This window comes from Nanorana parkeri, unplaced genomic scaffold (assembly GCF_000935625.1).
Source record: "Nanorana parkeri isolate BGI_ZX_2015 unplaced genomic scaffold, ASM93562v1 scaffold753, whole genome shotgun sequence".
NCBI lineage: Eukaryota > Metazoa > Chordata > Amphibia > Anura > Dicroglossidae > Nanorana > Nanorana parkeri.
In genome coordinates this window covers 817,786-838,501 of record NW_017307021.1, presented here as the reverse complement: position 1 = coordinate 838,501, position 20,716 = coordinate 817,786, and the positions used below count along the sequence as shown (strand labels likewise).

Here is a 20,716-nt window from a genome sequence, read left to right as displayed (position 1 = left end):
AACTAACAAATACCCCACTGTCAGTGGTTAGTAAGAATAGTAAAAAGGTCCTAGCCTCAGTGGAAGTAGAAAATGATCCAGCATCAGTGGAAGTAAAAAAATGCCCAAACGTCAGTTTGAGGAATGGTGACCCATCATTGGGAGGAATGATGACCCATCACTGGTGTTCATTGGCACCTACCATGTAGGCTACATGCTACACCAACAGGAGACCACTCCGCTGGATAGTACCTGTAAAAGATTGCATAGTTGCAGTGGGTGCAGAGCCTTCCAACCCTCAGCAAACAGTGGCTCCCTTTCTCTAGCTGTAGGAGGGCCAGTTTACACAATCCCATGGCCTTTAACCAGCCTGTGAGCCTTAGTTTGAGGAACACTGTATTAAAACATCATGGAGTAATTTCTACATGTGCACAGATACATTTTTTTAGAAACGAATGCTGAACTCCATGTGGTTTTCTGCTTTAGGCAGGGGGAAGGGTAATCATAGTGGTACAGTAGTGGTAGTGTAGTCTGGTAGTGTATGAAAATTCCAGGTAACAAACCTGACTTTGACTGGAGAACAGGCCAACAATGAGAAAAAGTCACAACAACAGGTAATTCAGGTTGTGAATTACCTGTAGTGTAACTCCATGTGGTTGCTCTGCTTTGATGTTTTTTTTGCGTAGTCAGGGAACATGTAATCAATATGTCAAAGTTGGTGTCCGGTACAACATAAAAGTAAATAAACTGGTATTCCTACAGACGGAAAGGAAAATAAAATTCAAACATGAGCTCCAATGATTTGTTTGACAAGATAATGGAAGGGAGAGATTCAAAGAACCTGACCACCGTTTAGATAATGTACTATTTAAAGACAACTAAGCAAGCATTAAAAAAAATATATACCGGTATATTTGCATCTAACAGAAGATCCAACACATGTTCAACAAATCCACACTATTTTGTTTAATTTAAAATTGAAACAAATTAAAATTCACCAACCTCCAGTATGGTTATTGCTGGTTTCTTCTCGGTCTAGTGATCTGTTAACTTGAAACCATTTCAGGTCCTCTTCATCCAAAGCAATATCACCCCAATAAGCAGCTGTGGAGACATGGCAAAATAAATGATAAATATCTGGGTTGCACGTTAGAAGCTCACTCCACTAATGCAATAAAGCTAGAATATTTCATTTTGTTGAAAAAGAATCTTTCCACATTGAGAGAGGTAATTTGCCAAACAACACATCCTATAATATTTTCACCAAATATCTTAAATGAAAACTCAGGCATGCTACTATATACACAGATGTGGAACACACATATGAGAAACATTTAAATCAACAAAATAATTTGTAATACTTTGTATTCATTTTTGCACCGGGGCACCATGTCAGATCTTTAACCTCTGCTGCAGTAGTAGCATACCTGGGTTGAAACTACAGGCCTCTCTGCTTCCAATACCATGGTGAGGAGGAGCAGTGGCCATGTACAGGCATATTAGTTGAAGCTCTTCATTTATCCCGACACACTGATCACTGGAAAACCATAAACATTTCTTTCAAGGAAAAGGTTGTAGTCAGTGCTTAACTACAGCCATAGCAGCTGCTATGGGGCCTGGGGGTGGAATGGGGCCCCATTACTTTGTTAAGGCAAAATTAAACATATGACATGGTAAGATAATACAGTAATGTATTATTAAGGATTGATGTTAAAGTCTAGTGTAGAGAAGACTTCAGATTTACAAAAAGAGTCTTTGAAATCAGAGGAATTCTCCCTCTGACCAGCAGTGCTGAGGGAGCATGGAGCCGGCTTCCTTTCCAATCAGGATGCCGGGCGGCCGGTTATAACCCGCCTCCCAGCTTCCTGATTTGCTAGGAAGCTGGTATCACTTGTTGCTAGGCAGCCTGGCTTCCTAACTAATCAGGAAGCCTGGCTTTCTGATAATCAGGGGACACACGTCACCGGTATTCAGCATCGGTGAGTACCGAAAAAAAAATATTGGTGCATCCCTATTTTTTTTATATAACTCACATACTTACAGGATTGTTCTTCCATATTTACAGGATTGCTCTGTTATCTTTAAAATAGCCTTTTGTAGATTAGCTTGTAAAGGCTCAGTGCTATTAATGTTATCTCTCTCAACAGCTGTTGAGAAAAGATAGCCACAAAAGGGTTTTGTATTAATTTCAGTGAGTCAGCCGACTTAAAAGACTTATTATAGATTAAGATTGTTCTAAAAACAAAACAAAAAAACAAAACAAAAAAAAACACACAACTAATAAAAACTAAAGTAAAGCAAAATAAATACTGTACCACACTATGAAGCAGAAATCAGAGCCTGACAAGAAAGCTGAATATTTGTTCTAATGTCGATTTGTTTTTCCTCCACAGACGTGAAGCGGTTTACTGTGAAATGCCATTTTACAAACTTAGAACAAGAGAAGGAAATAGTTTTTTGTTACATTAGCTTTTCATGGATATTAATAGCCATGACCAATTTGTTCAACCTTGTCAAACCTAAATTCTGTATTTACGTTGGTTCAGATACAAATTGCTGGAAGTCTTCCATACTAAAATATTGCTTGGAATGGAAAGTGTTTGGGCAGCCAGAATGCATTTTTTTTTCAGTTGAAACAATGACACAACTCCAGCTGTAGTATCTGGGGAAATCTTTAGACTTTGAATTCAACTCGCTCATTCATAACCCTACTAGTAAATGGAATAACCCAACTTCAGCCACATCAAAACAACTGTGTTTCAAGCCCGTTCTGCCAAAACCAACTATTTATTGGACTTCAAATGATCCCTCTGAATGTAGTGAAAAATCGAAATGCCACATTACATATTTTGAATTGTTTCACGGTTATAAATATATAAAATGGATTAAAGTGAGACTTGCATTCAAAATATTGTGCAACCCTACAGCTGCACAACAGTACAAACTGTAAACAAAAAAGGTTACCTTTTTAATGTTATACAGCATGGTCTACTTGCTTTTCCCTCACTGACTATAGTTGCTCAGGTATTTCTAGGCTGGTGTTAGGACCAGTGGGGTTCTGTGGCACTAATAATGTGTATATACAACCCTAAGAATGGTTTACAGCAATAGCAAACAGTGTACTGTCAGGCATGGTGCCAAAACATGAACAGGTTTGTTCACTAGCGTTGGCAATATTCATTGCAAGTAATGGTATGGAATGGTACGCTTCATATGCCAAGGAATCTTTAGTTATGTTCTGGTAAACATGGCAGTTAGACAGGGCTCAAGTTTGTTTCTTCCCACTGCCATTTTTAATTAATGGTTAGCTCACTACCTCAATAAGGGAGTCATCTATTCCATAATTTCTTAACCAGGGTGCCATGTCACCCTGGGATGCCTTCTGGCTTTGGCAGGTATGCATTCAAACTTTTACACAGTGTTATTCATTTCCATGGTGCAGGCAATCCAGCCACAAGATCCATGGAATCGCATGACGCAAATCCAGGAAAGGCAGCTTCCAGGCTCTTCAACAGCATTTAGCACCACTGTGTTGAAGATTATTAGGTAGGACTCAGATATGAAGTAGGAACTGAGGAATCTGATGTGTAGGGGGACTCCACATTTTTTTTGCATGAGGTCCTCCCTTACAAGATGTACTAGAACCCTATTTAGGATAAGGGTCTGGTATAGATTTGGGGGAAACCACATATAATTCTTCACATTTACATTTTTAAATTTTAGACTTGGGTGCCTTGAGAGCTTGTATACTTTTAAAAGGGAGCTGTGACTGAAAAAATCTTGAGAAACACTGATCTATAGTACTGTACAAGTATTTTTATTTTTTTTATTAAAATGAAAATAAGGGCAGCACTATTGTGACACCTAAATGAACACATACATATATAATGTGTCAATCTATAAACCATAAGCTGCTGTGGAACCTCAAAACAGGTAGTGAATGTATTCTCAAATCACAGCACTAACAAACTAACACTAATGCCTATGTGATACACTCTTAACTATTTATCAAACGTGATAACAATAAACAAAGGCTGATTTTATCCATTAAGACAAGTTTATATCGAGTTAATGCATTTTGAGCCTGACTCGTTGAAGGAAGGACTAGCAAACAAAACGTCTGACAGTTTGCCAACTCTCAGAAATTGAGCCTATACCATGCAACACTTGTACTTCTGGCTTCTTTGAACAAACTAGCCATAATAAAACAGAACAATTTGCCATCACTCCCAATCTACTTAGACCTCTCATTGAAAACCAGATTGCACTATTGCAATGAAATATAAAAATGGATGCAGTTTTCAATGAGAATTCAAACCAGAAAATCCAACCAGCTATCAGGTGTTAATGCTGAGCTACCTCTCCAGATGAACTGTAAATCAAGTTCAGTGGAATTACAACAAACAGTCATTTAACCTCCTTTTAAGAACTGTACAAGACATTAGGGATGGTGCTTTAATACTACAGGACCAGTAGAGTAGAGTATACGATTTAATTTTGCCCTGTGTTACTACAATGTCCCTATCAGAAGCCTTTAGGGCCAATTCACAGTAAGAAAAAAACTCATCAAATGTAACCAAACTGTCCCTATTGTACATGTAACCCTGTTGAAGGAATATTAACGTGGGCCTAGCATTAGATATACTGTATGTTTTTAGGGATGCACAAACACCAAGTAACGATACTTTCCCAGCTCCATGACTAGACTAGAGAAAAACTCAAAAAAGTTAGGAGGCAGCTATAATTTTTAAAGGAGCATTGGCTATGGGGTTCCTGGGATTTGTGTATCCCCACACATATACAATAAAACAGCAAAAAACTTTCCCAGCACACTCACCAGCCAGCATGCAAAAAAACTTGTCTCACCACTAAGGTTAAAAACAAAGGTCCCACACATATACATACACAAAGTTTTTCTAAAAACTTGTGTACTACAGATTGCACCGTAAAATGTAAAGGTCCCTGTAGGACAGAGATTTTTGGGTATGGAAACTCTGTAAACCTCAGAAACTTTGTAATACATCAGAGAGATATATCTCTCTCTCTCTCTCTCTCTCTATCCACCTGGCCTAAAATGCCTAAAAACAGAGACCCCAGCATATGTTAAGCCTGGGTTTCTACTTCACCTCTTTAGAGCCTATTCACATCAATGTGTTGCAATAACTGTAGCATGCAACGTGGAGGACACCCCACACACCTACATTGCAATGAGTACAGTAACGTCCTACCATACATTGCAGTGTGCTGCGCTGATCATATTTGCTGAAGGACCAATTTTCTGTGTGCTGATGTACATTGGCAGCCCATTCACATGATATAATGTACATACAGTAAATGCAGCACAGCTGGCCGCCCGAATGTAAATGGGTCCTAAAATACTAAATCCTATAATCTGACCTCACCAAGATTGAATCCGCAGCAGAACCTGTGTATTTCATAGGTATCAGTAATTAAAGGGATAAGTTGGCAACTCTCATTGAAAACAATAAGATGGCATGTTATGAATAGAATACATTCAGTTTCAGTAATAGTTTTTACATTCTTTTAAAAACTTGCATTAGACCAAAATAAAAGAAAAAGGACTATTAGTATTCCTATAAACACTTAAGTACTACTTGTTTACCAATTTCAGGAATGAAGGGGGAAAAAAAAAAAAACATGCCTAGAAATGCCGTATGTTTAAAATTAGAGTTGTATTTTTCACATTCATACCAATTTCATGGAAACACAGAACTGTCACACTGCCATTCACTGTAATCTCCATGTAAAATGTTCCATTTTCAACAGTACGACATTATATCCGGCTTGATGCGTATGGATAACAGTGATTGAGGGATCCTTTACACTGAATTACACAGCAGTTACTCAACATGTAACAAATGGCACCAAGTTGTAGCAGAATTGTAAACACTTGGTTAAAAAAAAAAATAAAAAAAGGAGAAAGGGACCCATTTACAGAAACTATTTGTAAGACCTTACTATTAGATAAACAAAAGGTGTAAAGTTTTTTAAAAAAAATACCACACAGGCATCAAAATTTAGGACTAGCAAAAAGCAGGTACATACAGATGGGGCGATCACAAAAACACGGATTGTCTTGCACTCCGATCTAAATAAAGCAGAACATTTCAATAAAAAAAACAACCTGAGGTCTCAGTTGAATTGAATGCAAATTAATATTTCTTCAAAAGTTACAAATTATTTCTAATTACAGTAAAGTCCCTATGCTCAATAACTGCTTTTTGCACTCTGGAGTTTTTGCATTATCTATTCTTGTCAAGAAGACTGCTACAGGCTGCTAGAACTAGAAAATAAACAAATTGAATTTTCCAGTCATCCATGACATCCTTGGCCATCATAAATTAGAACTACAGTGTATTTTGTTGTTTGTGGGTTGTAGCTAGGGTAGTTTATTTTATTTAGGGCCCATGTGCATTATGGTAATGCGTGGCAATGCACACTACATGCGTTGTGGCGCTTATTCAATGTACTAAGGAAATGCACATGCATTGTAGCACAATGTGTTGCAAATTTTTTGAAACCTAATTATTTTTGGGATGTTTTGGTGCATTGCCAGTCCATTCATTTCTATTTTATGCACAAAAATTCTACCTGGCCCTTAGTGTTCTTTGCATTTGTGGTTTTATTTTGTGTGTATTTGATCATTATTTCTATTATGTCACTTTAAATATATTTTTAATTATATATATTTTTTTTTTGTACAGATAGAAAAATGGTAATATAAAAAGTAGGGATGTCCCGATATCGATACAATCATCGGTATCGGGACCGATACAGGGCATTTTGACAAGTACTTGTTAAAATGCCGTGATACATAGCGACAAAGCTTGCTCTGTTTTGTTTTTTTCTTTACTGTCCTTGCCGAGCGTCGCGTCACTGCTGCTCCGGTGGGCGGCGCTCCAGGTGGGGTCCTAATTTAGGAGCAGCAGTGACGCAACGCTCCTCTTCAGCTCAGCGCCGATGACGTCCTTCAGTGCCGGAGAGCAGCGGCGAGTCAGAGCTGGTCCGGTGGGAGGAGCTCCAGATGGGGTCCTAATTTAGCTGGCCGTCACCTCTGAGCAGTCGCCGGCCAGCTATATTAGGACCCCACCTGGAGCTCCTCCTACCGGACGAGCGTTGACTCGTAGCTGCTCTCCCGCACAGCGCCGCACATCATGAGCAGTGAGTGAGGGCAAGGGGGATCACTATTAAGCAGAAGATAATTGTAAATCTATTGTCTCCAGTGTATTAGCAGTGTGTACTCTATATGTAGCACATATAGAGTACACATTCCAAATTCACAGCAGACAATAGATTTACAATTATCCTCTGCTCCTCTGCTAATATGAATGGATTACATGATCCATAGTACATAATAGTACATAAGATGTAGTTGTACTACAGATCATTTAACCCATTCATGTTAGCAGGGGAGAATTGTAAATCTATTGCTGCAGTGTACTCTATATGTACTGTACATGTACTGTACATGTACTACAATACACTGAAACACAGTGGAGTAGTGGTTGGCGCTTCTGCCTTGCAGCACTGAGGGTCCCCGGTTCGAATCCCGGCCAGGGTCACTAACTGCAAGAAGTTTGCATGTTCTCCCTGTGCTTGCGTGGGTTTCCCCCGGGTACTCCAGTTTTCCCCACACTCCAAAGACATGCTGGGAGGTTAATTGGCTCCTCTCTAAGTTTTCCCTCTGTTTATGCAAGTGAGCTAGGGACCTTAGATTGTAAGCTCCGCGAGGGTAGGGACTGATGTGAATGCAGAGTGCTGCGTAAATGGTCGACGCAATATAAATACCTGGAATAAATAAACAATAGATTTACAATTATCCCCTGCTAATATGAATGGGTTATATGATCTGTAGTACATATGTAGTTGTACTATGGATCATTTAACCCATTCATGTTAGCAGTGCAGAATTGTAAATCTATTGCTGCAGTGTATTCTATATGTACAGTACACATTCCCAATTCCGTGCAGCAATAGATTTACCATTCTCTCCTGCTAACATGAATAGGTTAAATGATCCATAGTACAACTACATATGTACTACAGATCATATAACCCATTCATATTAGCAGGGGATAATTGTAACTCTAATACTGTAGTGTACTGGACGGGTGTGCTGTATATGTACTATGGATCATGCTTTAACCTAATCATGTTAGCAAGGCAGAATTGTGAGCGCCTCCCACAAGCTGAGCACCGAGACATGATGCAGCGATCCTGTCCAGCGCCGACTACAAGAGGCACAGCGTGAGGCAACTGGGATTGGAATGAAACTGAGTGAGGGAAGCTGGGACAGGGCTGGCTATAAATCTATTGCTATAGTGTACTGTATATGTAGTACATATATACAGCACACACCTCCACTACACTCCAGCAATAGAGTTACAATTCACCCCTGCTAACATGTAGTTGTACCATGGATCATTTGAAGTCACCTGTCCCTTTAAGAAGTATCGGTAATTGGTATTGGCAAGTACATGAGGGGAAGTACTTGGTCTTGAAAAAGTGGTATTGGGACATCCCTAATAAAAAGGTTAATATGGATCCAATATTTTAATATTTTTGGCCCAAGAACAGGTCCAGGATAGTTGACGGAACTTCTAATCCTAAGAGCTATTTAAAAAAAAAAATAACAAAAAAAAAACCCCACACACTACCAGAAAAAACAAACATTCATGCAGACCAATGCATTTCGCCAAAACTGATAATTCACTGAAATCTCCAAATTTGTGCAGAATTTTCGGAAAAATAAATGCTAAATTTTTGCCGATCCTTAAGCTGTATGAGGCAAAGTTGAACTGTTAGTTTACTGTTCTTCCACAGTTACAGTGATCCACACATTTTTTTTCTTAAAAACCTCCTGTACATTACTATGTGGGAGAGGAAGAAAAATTAAAGCCCAACTTTGTGCAAATGACAGCACCAGCCTCCGCCCCAACACGCTGAGTTAGTCGTCTGTGGTCCTCATTGTCAACTCATCCAAGAGTGGGCACTGTTACTCCAGTGCTAACCTGTGGATGGTCTTTTGCCACCCCTCATCATGACATTGTCCTTTGACTGGGGTGGGGGGGCTGAATGAAAGAATGTCTAGAGATAATCTTTAAATATATAACCAAGAACATTTAAAAAAAAATAAAAACTTTAAATGTTACAGGTAGAAAATGAAAAAAAAAAGTTCTGCCAAACCATTGAAGAAGACGATTAGCTTTTGGAGGTTCTCACTGTTCCGACTCTAAATGCAATCGCTGTTCCTCAAAGCAGTGAGCTGAAAAGTAATGTTGATGCCGAGATACATTTTAATCATCACCGTAATAATGAGTAGATATTTCCGGAATGCTTTCTATTGCCATGCACGGCCGCTTCCTGTTTGTCCCTCCATTGCAGCTTATATAAAAGACACAGCTGCTTTATATCTGGAATGGACTCCTATTGGCAAACATTTCACATCTTCACATGGGAATTTATCATGGCCAATCTTATGGTCCTTAGCGCTCACAGATTAGAGGATAATTTTTGCTCTCCTCGGAATCTTTGTTACAAATATACCATTCCATAGTTTTCAAGGTTACATCTGTGGTTATTATAGGTCAAACTAGGTCTTTCCTTTTGGAAAGACAGAAATTCTTGTTTTGCCATTTCTGCGACAGATGTGCAACATCTAATATCTTTGTGAACACATTCTTTGAATCCTTGCTGCAGGAAGAAAGGTCTCCCATTAGAAACATTATTGAGCAAATTCAGGCAACGAGTAAGTGAAATGCTACTGCTATCCAGCAAACACTAACAATGCTCAACTTAACATTCAATAAAAGTCTGCCTCAACACTCTTTCCAAGTCTCAAAATGATAAACAGGCACTTTCAATGCAGGTTGGCATGTTTAATGTCTTAAGTAGTGGCATAACAATGGCCATAGCCACCCAGGTGGCCGCTATGGGGCACAGGGGGGCCTGACCAGGGCATCTGGGTCGCTATAGCATGTAAGGTTGCGGGCTGTCACTGACACAGCTCAGCAGCGGCGTTTCCACTCACAGCGTTCGCAGTGGAGGAGGTGGGGTCTTCCTAAGAGCAACCCCACCTCCTCTTACATCACTGGCCAGCGACCTAAGAGCAGGCGGGGCCCATCGATAGAGGAGGCGGGGCCCAGGGATGGAAGAGGAGGCGGGGCCCGGCGACAGCGCTGACAGGTAAGAGGTGTGCAGCCCATCTGAGACCCTGCAGAGCCCACTATAGAGCGTATATGGTGGGCTCTACGGGGTCACTCTCAGGTGGGCTGTTTGGTATATCAGGTGGGCTCTGCAAGTGGCATAACTAGCAATCACGGGGCCCCATACAAAATTTTGCTATGGGGCCCTGTGATTTCTAGTTACACCCCTGGTCTTAAGGATAAGCAATTTACCTGTTTTATTGGTTAATGCAGCCAAGAGCTGGATTTATCATGCATCCTGCTACACAACATTAGAGGGGATGGGTGGGACTAACCAGGACTTTTATATCATTTCTCTAAGATCTTGCAGCTAGAGCAAGGTGATATCAATCTAACAGGTTGTGAGCAGAGCTAAAATGGCAATTTACCTTTAAAAATCAATAGTGTCAACATCCAAGAGGCTAGAGCAGCAAAGCTAATACTGCTCCGGTGATTTTACTATATAAGGAAGAGTGTTGTCAGTCTATGAAAGGAATTGCCTATACAATGGTTCTGCTATCTGGGTACACAGGTATGTACCAAATGTCCCAGGCAGAATTAGAAAAACCGAGAGACCAGTCCTATTTGGTATGGACACCCATACCAAAAAGGACTGGTCCTGAGTACTCTGTAATTAACTGTAATTTCAGTTCAAAGAGCGCCTCACATATTCAGTGGTAGGTTTCGCTTCATGAATCTTGGGCTGTGTAAATTTCTGTTTCAACCTTCTGTGTTAACTATTAGATTAGATACATTGCAATAGGTTTAAATGCAACTGTTGGCTGCAAGAAATTTTAACTTCTGGAGTTGATGCATGTGTTTAAAGACATCTCCTTCCTTACAAATGGTTAATTAAAAAGGTTTCCATTAACCATAAACAGCTAATGGGGCTAACTAGTGCAATACAGTAATGTCTGGGTGAACAAATTATTTCCAGAGAAGCTTAAATTAGAACTGTGGCCTTCCATTAAAAATTTGCTGCAGCATTTAATTGTAAGTGAATCCGTTTTCTCTACGTCCCCCTGAAAAATCCCACAAATACAAAGTCTTGTTGCCAAACCCATGAAGGCAGTGCCTGCATGCACTTCAGTGGGATGGAAAAAAAATGTTGCAGGGGGAATAACCATCAGCATTGGCATCGTTAATTCACAATCGTGTATCTTGTCAATCAGTATCTAGGCATGCCCAGTCCAGCCCAATACTTTTGGCAGCACTGCCTCTGTTGCCAAAGCCCACCCATTTGTAGGCTGCAGTGTCTGGGAGGGAGTGTGCGAGACACAAATGAAAGAGACCGGCTCACTCATGGAGGGTAAAACACATTTTTGTATACTTTGGGATGCTTGTGCATCACATTGTAACTGGATTTTGCATCTGTTTAGACTGTCTTACCTGAGCCTTTTGTTTTAGTGCATCTTAGTGCATATTCAAATAAAATAAAACATATGCAGTGCATGTTTTATTTTATGCACTGTATTCCTGCAATGCATGCACCTTTGCCTGTGTTTTAATCCTTTGAAGACCCTGCAAGTACAGAAAAATATCTGTTCATCTGCCAGATATGTACAGAGCTTCTTTTTGTCTGTTGTAGGCTGACACAGAATTTTTGTGGACTATACTGTGTCATCCCTGCCCAGTTGTCTTACTACTCTATCACTCTATCCTATTCTCCACAACTATTCTCCAGTATTTTTAGGGCAGAAAAAGCTCTACAAAGTGGTAGGTGTGAACCAGGACTTGTGTTATAGGGAAGTAAGTGGGTCTGAGTGGTTTGGTAATGGAAAATTGGGAAGAGCCAACAACATTCAGTCCACATAAATACTCTGTTCTGTGCATTTCTGGTAATTTAACAGGCATTTTCCAGGTAGTAGTATAGGAACAGACCGCACTATCCAGAGAATTCCAATACTTCGGATGCAGACTATCGTCTGAAACGTGCATGACCCCTTTTTCAAAATGCAGCCCATCACAATGCACTGTATTTGTGTTGTAGTGCGCTGCAGTGCATTGGGCTCTACTGTACTTTCCTATGGGGTGCCATTCCGAATGAAGGGTATCAGAATACACAGACCAGGGGAGCTGTCATGATTGTGGCAATGTATGCATTTCAACATGCATTGCCAAAATGCACATGTGTGAAAGGGCCCTGAAATTTTCTGTGAAATTGTAGGCTTTAACAATAGGTGGATCCATAGATAGAATCCACAAAATGAATCCACAAAATGTAACTCGCTGAGGGGAAGTTTGGCAGCCATTTTTTTTTTAAATCCCCTTTACATGCGTCCAGGTTTTTTAATTAATTAATGAGTCCTCCTATCAATTAAGCCTTTGGCAGCGTAGAGAGAGTCCGTAGCAAATTTTTAAGTGGTCTTCTACATTTTGCTGTGTGCAGATGTAGAGTGCACTTATTCAGGACATATCAAATCAGTAATCCCACTAAATAGCAAAATCTGATTTTGTTCTGTGTGGAGTTATACAAGCTAATACCCTGTAGTCATAGTAACACCAATGTACCAGAAAAGGCATTTGTTTGGTGGGGGGACAATGTATGCATCTGAATAAAGTAGGCACACACACAACTAGGCAGCCTTCTTAAAAGGAGAACTATGGGGTTGGGCTTTTCCCCATAGTTCTCCTAAGGGTAACAGGAGAACTAACACAAACTAGCGTCCTCCCGTCACCCAAAGCTCAGAATACAGTGAGCTACAGCGAGCTGTATACCGAGACGCCGCAGCTGAAACGGATCCCGACAATTATGTCTGGATCCACCCAGCTGCGTGAGTGACAGCTGGCTCTGCCTATCTAGAGGCAGAGCCAGCTGTACCCGCCCCCTACCGCGTCCGTTCCGCCAGTCAGCGCTGGAGGATCGGACAGGGGAGGGGGAATCCAGTCCCTCCCGTCATGGCTCTCTGCAGTGACAGGATGGAGAAGTGAGCGAGCGCCGGTATGTGTTCGCTCACTTCCTGATCTACTGATCCGACCTGTGACAGTTTAATTGTCACAGGTCGGCTAGAACTATGAGGATGAGTGAAAATCACTCACCTCATAGTTCTCCTTTAATAAAATAAAAGCAGTTAAAAGTTACAATTAAGGGTAATTAGAGCAGACCACAGAACCTTTTAAAGTTCACATTTAAATAAACATAACAGCATATAAAAAGCACCAGAAGCACAGCAAGGTCTATAAAGAACAAGCTTTTCTGTGTTAAGAATAGATTTATGTTTGGTCACTGCTCAGCACAGCTGTATCAGCAAATCAGCTACTACAGTACATAAAAGCATACAATAAGTTACATGAACAGTTTACAAAGTAAACACTGCTGAACTAAGTATTAGAAAGTAGCCCTGCCATGCCTGCTCATATTTGTCCACGTACACAATCTTCAATGAAGTACAGTGTGACAATGTTTAGGAACCAGCACCACTTCTAACACCATACATAACAGGAGCACGGAGTTTGTAAATAGCAGAAAACATCTGCATTTTATTACAACGGTTAAAAATAGTATTAAAAACTCTCAAGTATGAATAATGTTTCCCTCTATGTCCATCATGTGAATATCAGCACTTAAAGTGAGACTAAACTCAGGAGTTGAATCTAAAAAATACATTCAAGTACCCCATTAGCAATACTGTATATTATTTGTGTATCACTCAGCTATAGATCCTCAAATCATCTCTGAATTCATGCTGACACTGTCCTTTCTTCACTCCAAGCTCACTCCTGTGATGGACTACAATCTCACTTTTAGTTTACTAATTTGTATTGAGACTGTAGTCCATCACAGGAGCGAGCTTGGAGCGGTGACTACTTTGCAACACACACAGGGGCCATGGGGAACAAAAGTAGCCACCATCCAGAAGGAAGGACAGTGTCAGCACCAATTCAGGGATGATTGGAGGATCTACAGCCGAGAAATACACAAATAAGTAACTTTTTTGTTAAAGTGACATTATAGCCTCACACTTTTTTGCATATATCTACTGCTACCTAGCAGTAGATATATGCAAAAACATTAAATAAAAAAAAAAGTTAACAAATAGGTTTAAAAACTTACCTGCGTCTCCACCGCGTGCTCCCGTCCAAAAATCTAAAGATTCTCGGGCGGCTGCAAAATGGATCTTGGGGCAGGCACATGCGCAGTAGAGATCTTCGACCGGGAGAAGGAGAGACACAGGGTAAGTCAATACGGGCAGCGTCGGACACAGAAGACACAACAGTCAGCACTGGATCAGAGACTGGCACCAGCGCTGGAGGGACTCCTGAAAACTACTGGAAAGAAGATGATCGGATCAAGAAGCAAAATTTAAGGTAAGTCCTTACATCAGCATGGGGGGGGGGGGGGCATTTTTGACTTTGTCACTTTTAGTGCATTTTTAAGATCCAACTCCTGAGTGTAGCATCAATCTATTAGGGTTTTTTTTCCTAATCTTGCTCCAAAAAACATACAAATGGGAATTTAACAAAACTGGAGCAGACAGAATCTGGAGCAGTTGCCCATGGCAACCAATCAGCTTTCACCTTTCATTTTCAAACCTTAACTAAACAAACTGAAGAGAGAAGCTGTGCGGTTGCCATAAGCAGCTGCTCCAGACTCCTCTGCTCTAGTTTTGATCCACTTCCCCGTGTATAGTCTACCTTTTTGCAGAAGACCGCCGCTGTACAGCTTACCTGATCTTCCCATTGTGGATTGTTCACTGTTCCATCACAGACACACACACACACAGAAAGACCCTGAAACCCAGGAAGCCCTTTGTGTCCTCATTCTTCAGAAACAAGGGCATTAATGGTCAAATGTAACAGTAATTAAGCATGTAGGTAAATGAGGTTTCTACATTTTACCTAGACTTTTATGAGTTTAATAACACTTTAGGTTGACCAGAGCATCAAGGCATGGCAGGTCACTTGGAGTAGAAGATATTATCAAAACACACACACCCCAAAAAAAAAGCCTTAAAATACAATTATTGCACGATCTATTTGGAGTTAAGAGCCAAAGATGACCTAAATCAGACCACAGCAATTTAGAAAGGTCAGTGGCTATTTATAATTAGAACACACATAAAATCCTAGACCAGCGTGCGTTTATGAAGCGGAATATGTTCTAGTTTTACTAATTTGCTTCTTTACGCTGCTTTGTTTTGATTACTTTAGCCACCTTCCTGCTGGATTCTTTTATTTGCCTGTCTCCACTCTAATCCATACAGTTCATTGCCAGGCTTCATTCAGCCCCGAGGCCAGCCTTTTCCAAAGTCCTATGCAAATCCATATCAGAGTTTGTCAAGGAAAGCTCAGTTGTTCCAGCCAAGCAGGGATTTGTAAAGCAGGTCATTTGTGCACTACATGAAAAAGGGGAAAATTACATACACATAAGTGTTACAGAGATGCAAAATGACAACTAGAAGAACAGTTTTATCCTAAATGAATACCTACAAACAAGGGCATAACTGCTTTAGCAAATCCTGTAACTGCGATGGGGCTGATCAGTACAATCAAGTAACATAGTGGTTTTCCCCAGTAACAGCAATAATTTAGGGGAAAGAAACAACTCAAGATGTAAGGGGTTGCTTAGGATTCCCTGTGATTGGGTGACATGTAATGGAGCGTAAGATATGACTAGGCCAACCACTTGAGCAGCTGCAAAAGAATGAGAAAGTATATGAGCCATGCAAGGTTATTATTATACAGGATTTATATAGCGCCAACAGTTTGCGCAGCGCTTTACAATATAAGGAAGACATTACAATCACAATACAATTCAAGACAAGATGGGAAGGAGGGCCCTGCCCCTGAGGGCTTACAGTCTAAAAGGGAGGGGGAAGTGATACATGAGGGAGCTGCGTGGGGATGAATTGTTTTAGAACGTGATGGTCGAGCTTAGGTTGGAGGTGGGATAGGCTTCCCTGAAGAGATGAGTCTTTAGGTTAGGCAATGCAGAACAGTACAGAAAAATAAAAGAATGGGGCCCAGTGTTGTGACTGGCAGATTACTGGTGTATAGGTACATTTAAAACACGGGAGAACTTGATGTAAGTAAAAGCTTGTTTATGCTTACCAGAACAATTTCTCTGGTCACACACAGGTGGCCCATGTCTGCAAGAGGCATACATACTTTACATCTTTCCCTGATTCTGAGGGACTGTCCCTCATTTGGAACCAAATACCTCTAAATGTCCCTCTTTCTTCCTCAATTGTTTTTTGGTCTAATGTACAAATTTCTATGAAAATGTGCCATTTAACTACCACACATAATATTAAAAGGAAAAGCAATGGTAAAACCAATGGGTTAAACCAATACTTTTGGTTATGTCCAAGGCCCAATACATTGTGTTGGAAGGGGTACCTTTTTCTTTTCTCATCTTAGAAAGTTGTGTGCTATGGGATTAGGGTATATGGTGGAGCGGACACCTATATTTTGTCATCGAGAGTGGGAGTAACATGGGGAGAGGAGTTCACATTGCCTAATGCCTGGCCAAATCATTAAAAAAAAAATTATACGAGGTGATGTGTAGGAACTGGAGTGCCTGGAATTATGGCAGGGTCTATATAACCCTGAAAAAGAAAGTTCTATTCAACCAGAGGTGCTGGTAGAGTACAGTAAGCAATGCGCCCCCTAGAAGTCCCTTGCCCAGGAGCAGAGAGACAGATTAGGTGAGTTACTACTAGGTTTACTACAATGTTACAGCTTCTGCTCTAAAATTGCGCTGAGACAAAATAAATCCTACTCCTGACAATTTCTCTACTGAGTGTCTGTTTAGAGTGCATCCTTCTCACCTACCGTGCTAAATCTGTCTGTTTGCAACCTAGAATTAGAGGTACAGATAAAAAGAAAACCGTTGCAAACAATCTGCTAAATGAGAGGCAGCCCGATTTGCATCTAATTTTGTCACCAATTTACTACATTTATTTATAGACTTCATCCAGGAAAGCAGAATAGATGATGATACAAAATAGACGATGATGCCACAACACTTCACTTTTTTTGGGAGAGGACATCTTAGAGCTTGTTTCAAGTAGGAAAAGGCTTGCATCCACAATTAAAAACAAATACTTTAAAGCAAATTGAGAAGAGTTTGCCACACTTTCCGAATTATGTATGCACTTTTTCTTTCTTCGTGCTCTTTAAATTTAGCATGTAACCATATTTTCATGAAAGAGGTCTTTAATTTCACAGTAAAAGCGGTATCTAACGGCTAGTTCACACCAAGCTCGTTCCAGATGCAGAGCAGTTACAGAACGGATCAAAACTGCATCCAATGTATTCCAATGGTATTTTGGGCTCTAGTTCACACCGCATCGTTCAGTTCCAGAGCATGTGAAAAAAACTGCAGCAAGCGCTATTTTACCTGCTCTTTTTTTTTGCAAAAACAGCCCAAAATGCGCCAAAACACACTGCACTGCGTGTGCAGAATCTCAGGCAGATCTGGTCCGCATTTGGTGTGAACAAGCACTAAAGATAATTTTCTCTATTACAAAACAAAAAACGTACACTCCTTTTGTCCCAGTTAATGTATGCACAAAGAAATATGTGAAATTTGAAATATTCATCTATTTATACGCCATAGCTCTGCAGCTCACTTCTTTAGCTCCTCATACATAACCCATTAATATATGCAAGTTTTTTTTAAATACTTTTCTTTGCATTGTTGACCAGATGCCATGCATTGTATTGAACACAGCCAATGGTCCTTTTATCATTTTCGGTCATTATTGTCAGAACTTTTATTTCCCTTGAATGTTATGCGTGGATGGTCATTGGAACTTGTTGTTACGGAGACTTTAGGTAGAAAAGATAAATAGATCATTAATATTACATTCCAGCAATGTCAAATGCATGTTTTCGTTTCCACACAAATCCAAGAAAAATGTTCTCAGATATGTCCACTTAAGTCATGGTCATTTCTCTTCAAATCGGTTATTGAATTATATTAGCATATTACACAGCTCTTTGCTTTTATCTTTAATAGACAAAGCACTTTGAAAGTACACTGCATTTTTTGTTTCACTTGACATTATTATAGTAGATCAGCCGCTGTTTAAAATGGGTCATGGCAAAATGGCTGCCCTTTTGCTCTGCCTATGTTGAAAATTGCAGAAAGCACTAGACAAAGTTCAAATGAAAGACAATTTATTTTACGCTCGCACTGAAAATCATGACTACTAAAGATAAATCAGATGAACATTAAAAAGTCAAGTTCACCTTTTCACAAAATGTGAAAAAAATTAACTCAGTCCTCGCTGCACTCACCTGTGTGATACCCCCTTGCACCGTATTTCACAGCCCCCCAATCATTACCGGTCATACTGCTCGTAAATGGTGAGCGCTCATTAAGCACTTCTTATTGGTTAGCGTTCTCATGCTACTATGTTGACCAATGAGCACTCGTCATTTGCAAGTGTTATGATCTTTACCTGCTGCAGGGCTGTGAAGTGCGGTGTATGGCTGAGGACATTGGCTGGTGGGGGCATCACACAGGTAAGGGCAGCAGGAGAAGTGGGGGGGTGCTGTTAAGGAAGGAATTTTCACAAAAATGTGAAACAAAAACAAAAAAAAATGAACTTGCGCTTTAACAATAGCAAAGAAATCCACTACAAAAATGCACACATACATGTTACATATAAGAACAGCCAAGGTAACCTTCAATAAGGAAAGTATGCACAGCTATTTCTGTAAAATTATTACTCAAAGCTGAAATCCAGACAAACAGCTAAATACAGACTTAGAATACATATATGGGAGACATTTTACCAGCCAAAGAATTTGTATTTCTGTTCATCCAGTCCTGAGATTTACACAAACTTGATAGAGAGGGCAGCCAAGCCAAATGCCCAAATGCACTTGACTTTAGCACAGTCGGAGCATTACTGCCTGGTCACCTCCCTGACCCAAGGCTATGACTGGGGAGAAAAAGAGCCTTTGCCCTCCCGTCAGCATGTTCCTCATCTGCACATAGCAGCGCTTCCCCTCCTACCCCAGTCAGACCTTTGTTGTACAGGAGATTACAGGAGTCTGATATAAAAATCGATTCTAGTTGTATTTGAATAGAGCAACAGGTTTACTTAAAAAACACCCACATGCACACCTGTCTTCCTCCAGGATTGAAGAGTGAGCCCTGTGTAAGCTTCAAGTCACAGCTTTGAGCTTGCACATGGCTGAGGATTCTGTTCTTGCCCTATGTAACAGCATGGGGTGTCTGAACAACCAATTACCAAGCTTAGTGTTGAGCGAAACACATCAGCAGGGTGTGAAACAATTTGGGTGTGAAATAATTTTTACAATCAAACTACTAGACAGAAGAAATTGCAGAGGGCAACTCTCACTAGTTTAGTTGAGCTGTGCAGATCAACGCATGCTCAATGACAGGGAACACAGAAAATTCACACCGCAATGCTGCCTTAAGGTGGGTTGCAGCATGTGGGGAAAAAATGCAGACATGCTGCATTTCTCTGCAATGCAGAGCAGCTCACCTGCAGTCACTGTACAGCACCGCATTGCAGTGGAGCTGTGGTACATGAATATGAATGCAATGCAATTTTGTGACATCTCAATAAAGCCTAAAAGAAGAAAACATTGCCTTGCCTCCCACACCACTGGCTCATTTAAGCGTGCGGGTTGGTGTTAACCACTTTACTCAAAGTATTTGACACCAGGGACAAACCAGAGAGCATGCACTCACTTAGTTGAAACCTGTGATTATTGTGGTGCGTGGAATGGTGGATTCAATGCAAGACTTTTTTTTTTTAGCAAACTCTATTATGTAGGTCATGATAAGACAATAAGGTAGGCTTTTAGATTCCCAGGATATATTATAGACAGAGTTAAGTAGGATTTTTTTTTTTTTTTTAAAGACCAATGGAGATTTCCCTCAAGGTCTGGAAAATATTAAATACATGTTTAATGTAAAAAGCAACTTGTCCTTTATGATCAGGGCATATTTTACAGTTACTTTATTATTGTTACTAGAAAATGTTTCCAGATTGAGATCCAAAGTTTCCAGTGCTACTTTTCAGCAATTGTTAGCACTTCATACAGTTAAAAAAAAAGTGCACCAAGTAAGCGAAGAAAATACAAATGAATGCTGACAGATTCCAGGCAATGTCGACACTAGAGGAAAACTATAACGGATTTTAAATCAAGTTTGTTTTAAAGGATTTGTTTAATATTAAAAAAGAAAAAAAACATGTTTTTAATGATTTACTTTGAGTGATATTATTGATGGAATTGATATTATTTGATTTATACTGACCCATTCATTTTAGCCTCAGAGCCAGCCTTGGTATAAAAACTTACAGTCCTTAGCAAGGCAGTTCAAGGAAAAAGCCTAAAGCCACCAATAAAATTTCAGCTTTCATTCCTTGAGAAAATGATAACTTCTCCGATTTTCATACATTAAACCCAAGTTCAGCCAATACGGTTTTTAATAACTCTGGATGGACTCAAGTTTTTATTGCGGTCCATGATGCTATTAGAAAGATTTGACCTCACTTCCTGTCCCTTTGACAGCAGGACAAGAAATAAGGGTAACAAATTGTCAC

General features: G+C 40.1%; 1 protein-coding gene across 1 annotated transcript in view; it reads right to left on the bottom strand.

Annotated features, from left to right (window-relative positions):
• Positions 1–981: 981 nt before the first annotated feature.
• The window catches only part of LOC108793501 (tolloid-like protein 2), a gene marked incomplete at its 3' end in the record, with an annotated part of 42,654 nt that continues 22,919 nt past the window's right edge, over positions 982–20,716 (bottom strand). The window contains exon 2 of the mRNA XM_018564456.1: positions 982–1,083. Within this exon, the coding sequence (XP_018419958.1) occupies positions 982–1,083 (102 nt within the window). The remainder of the gene's footprint in view (positions 1,084–20,716) is intronic.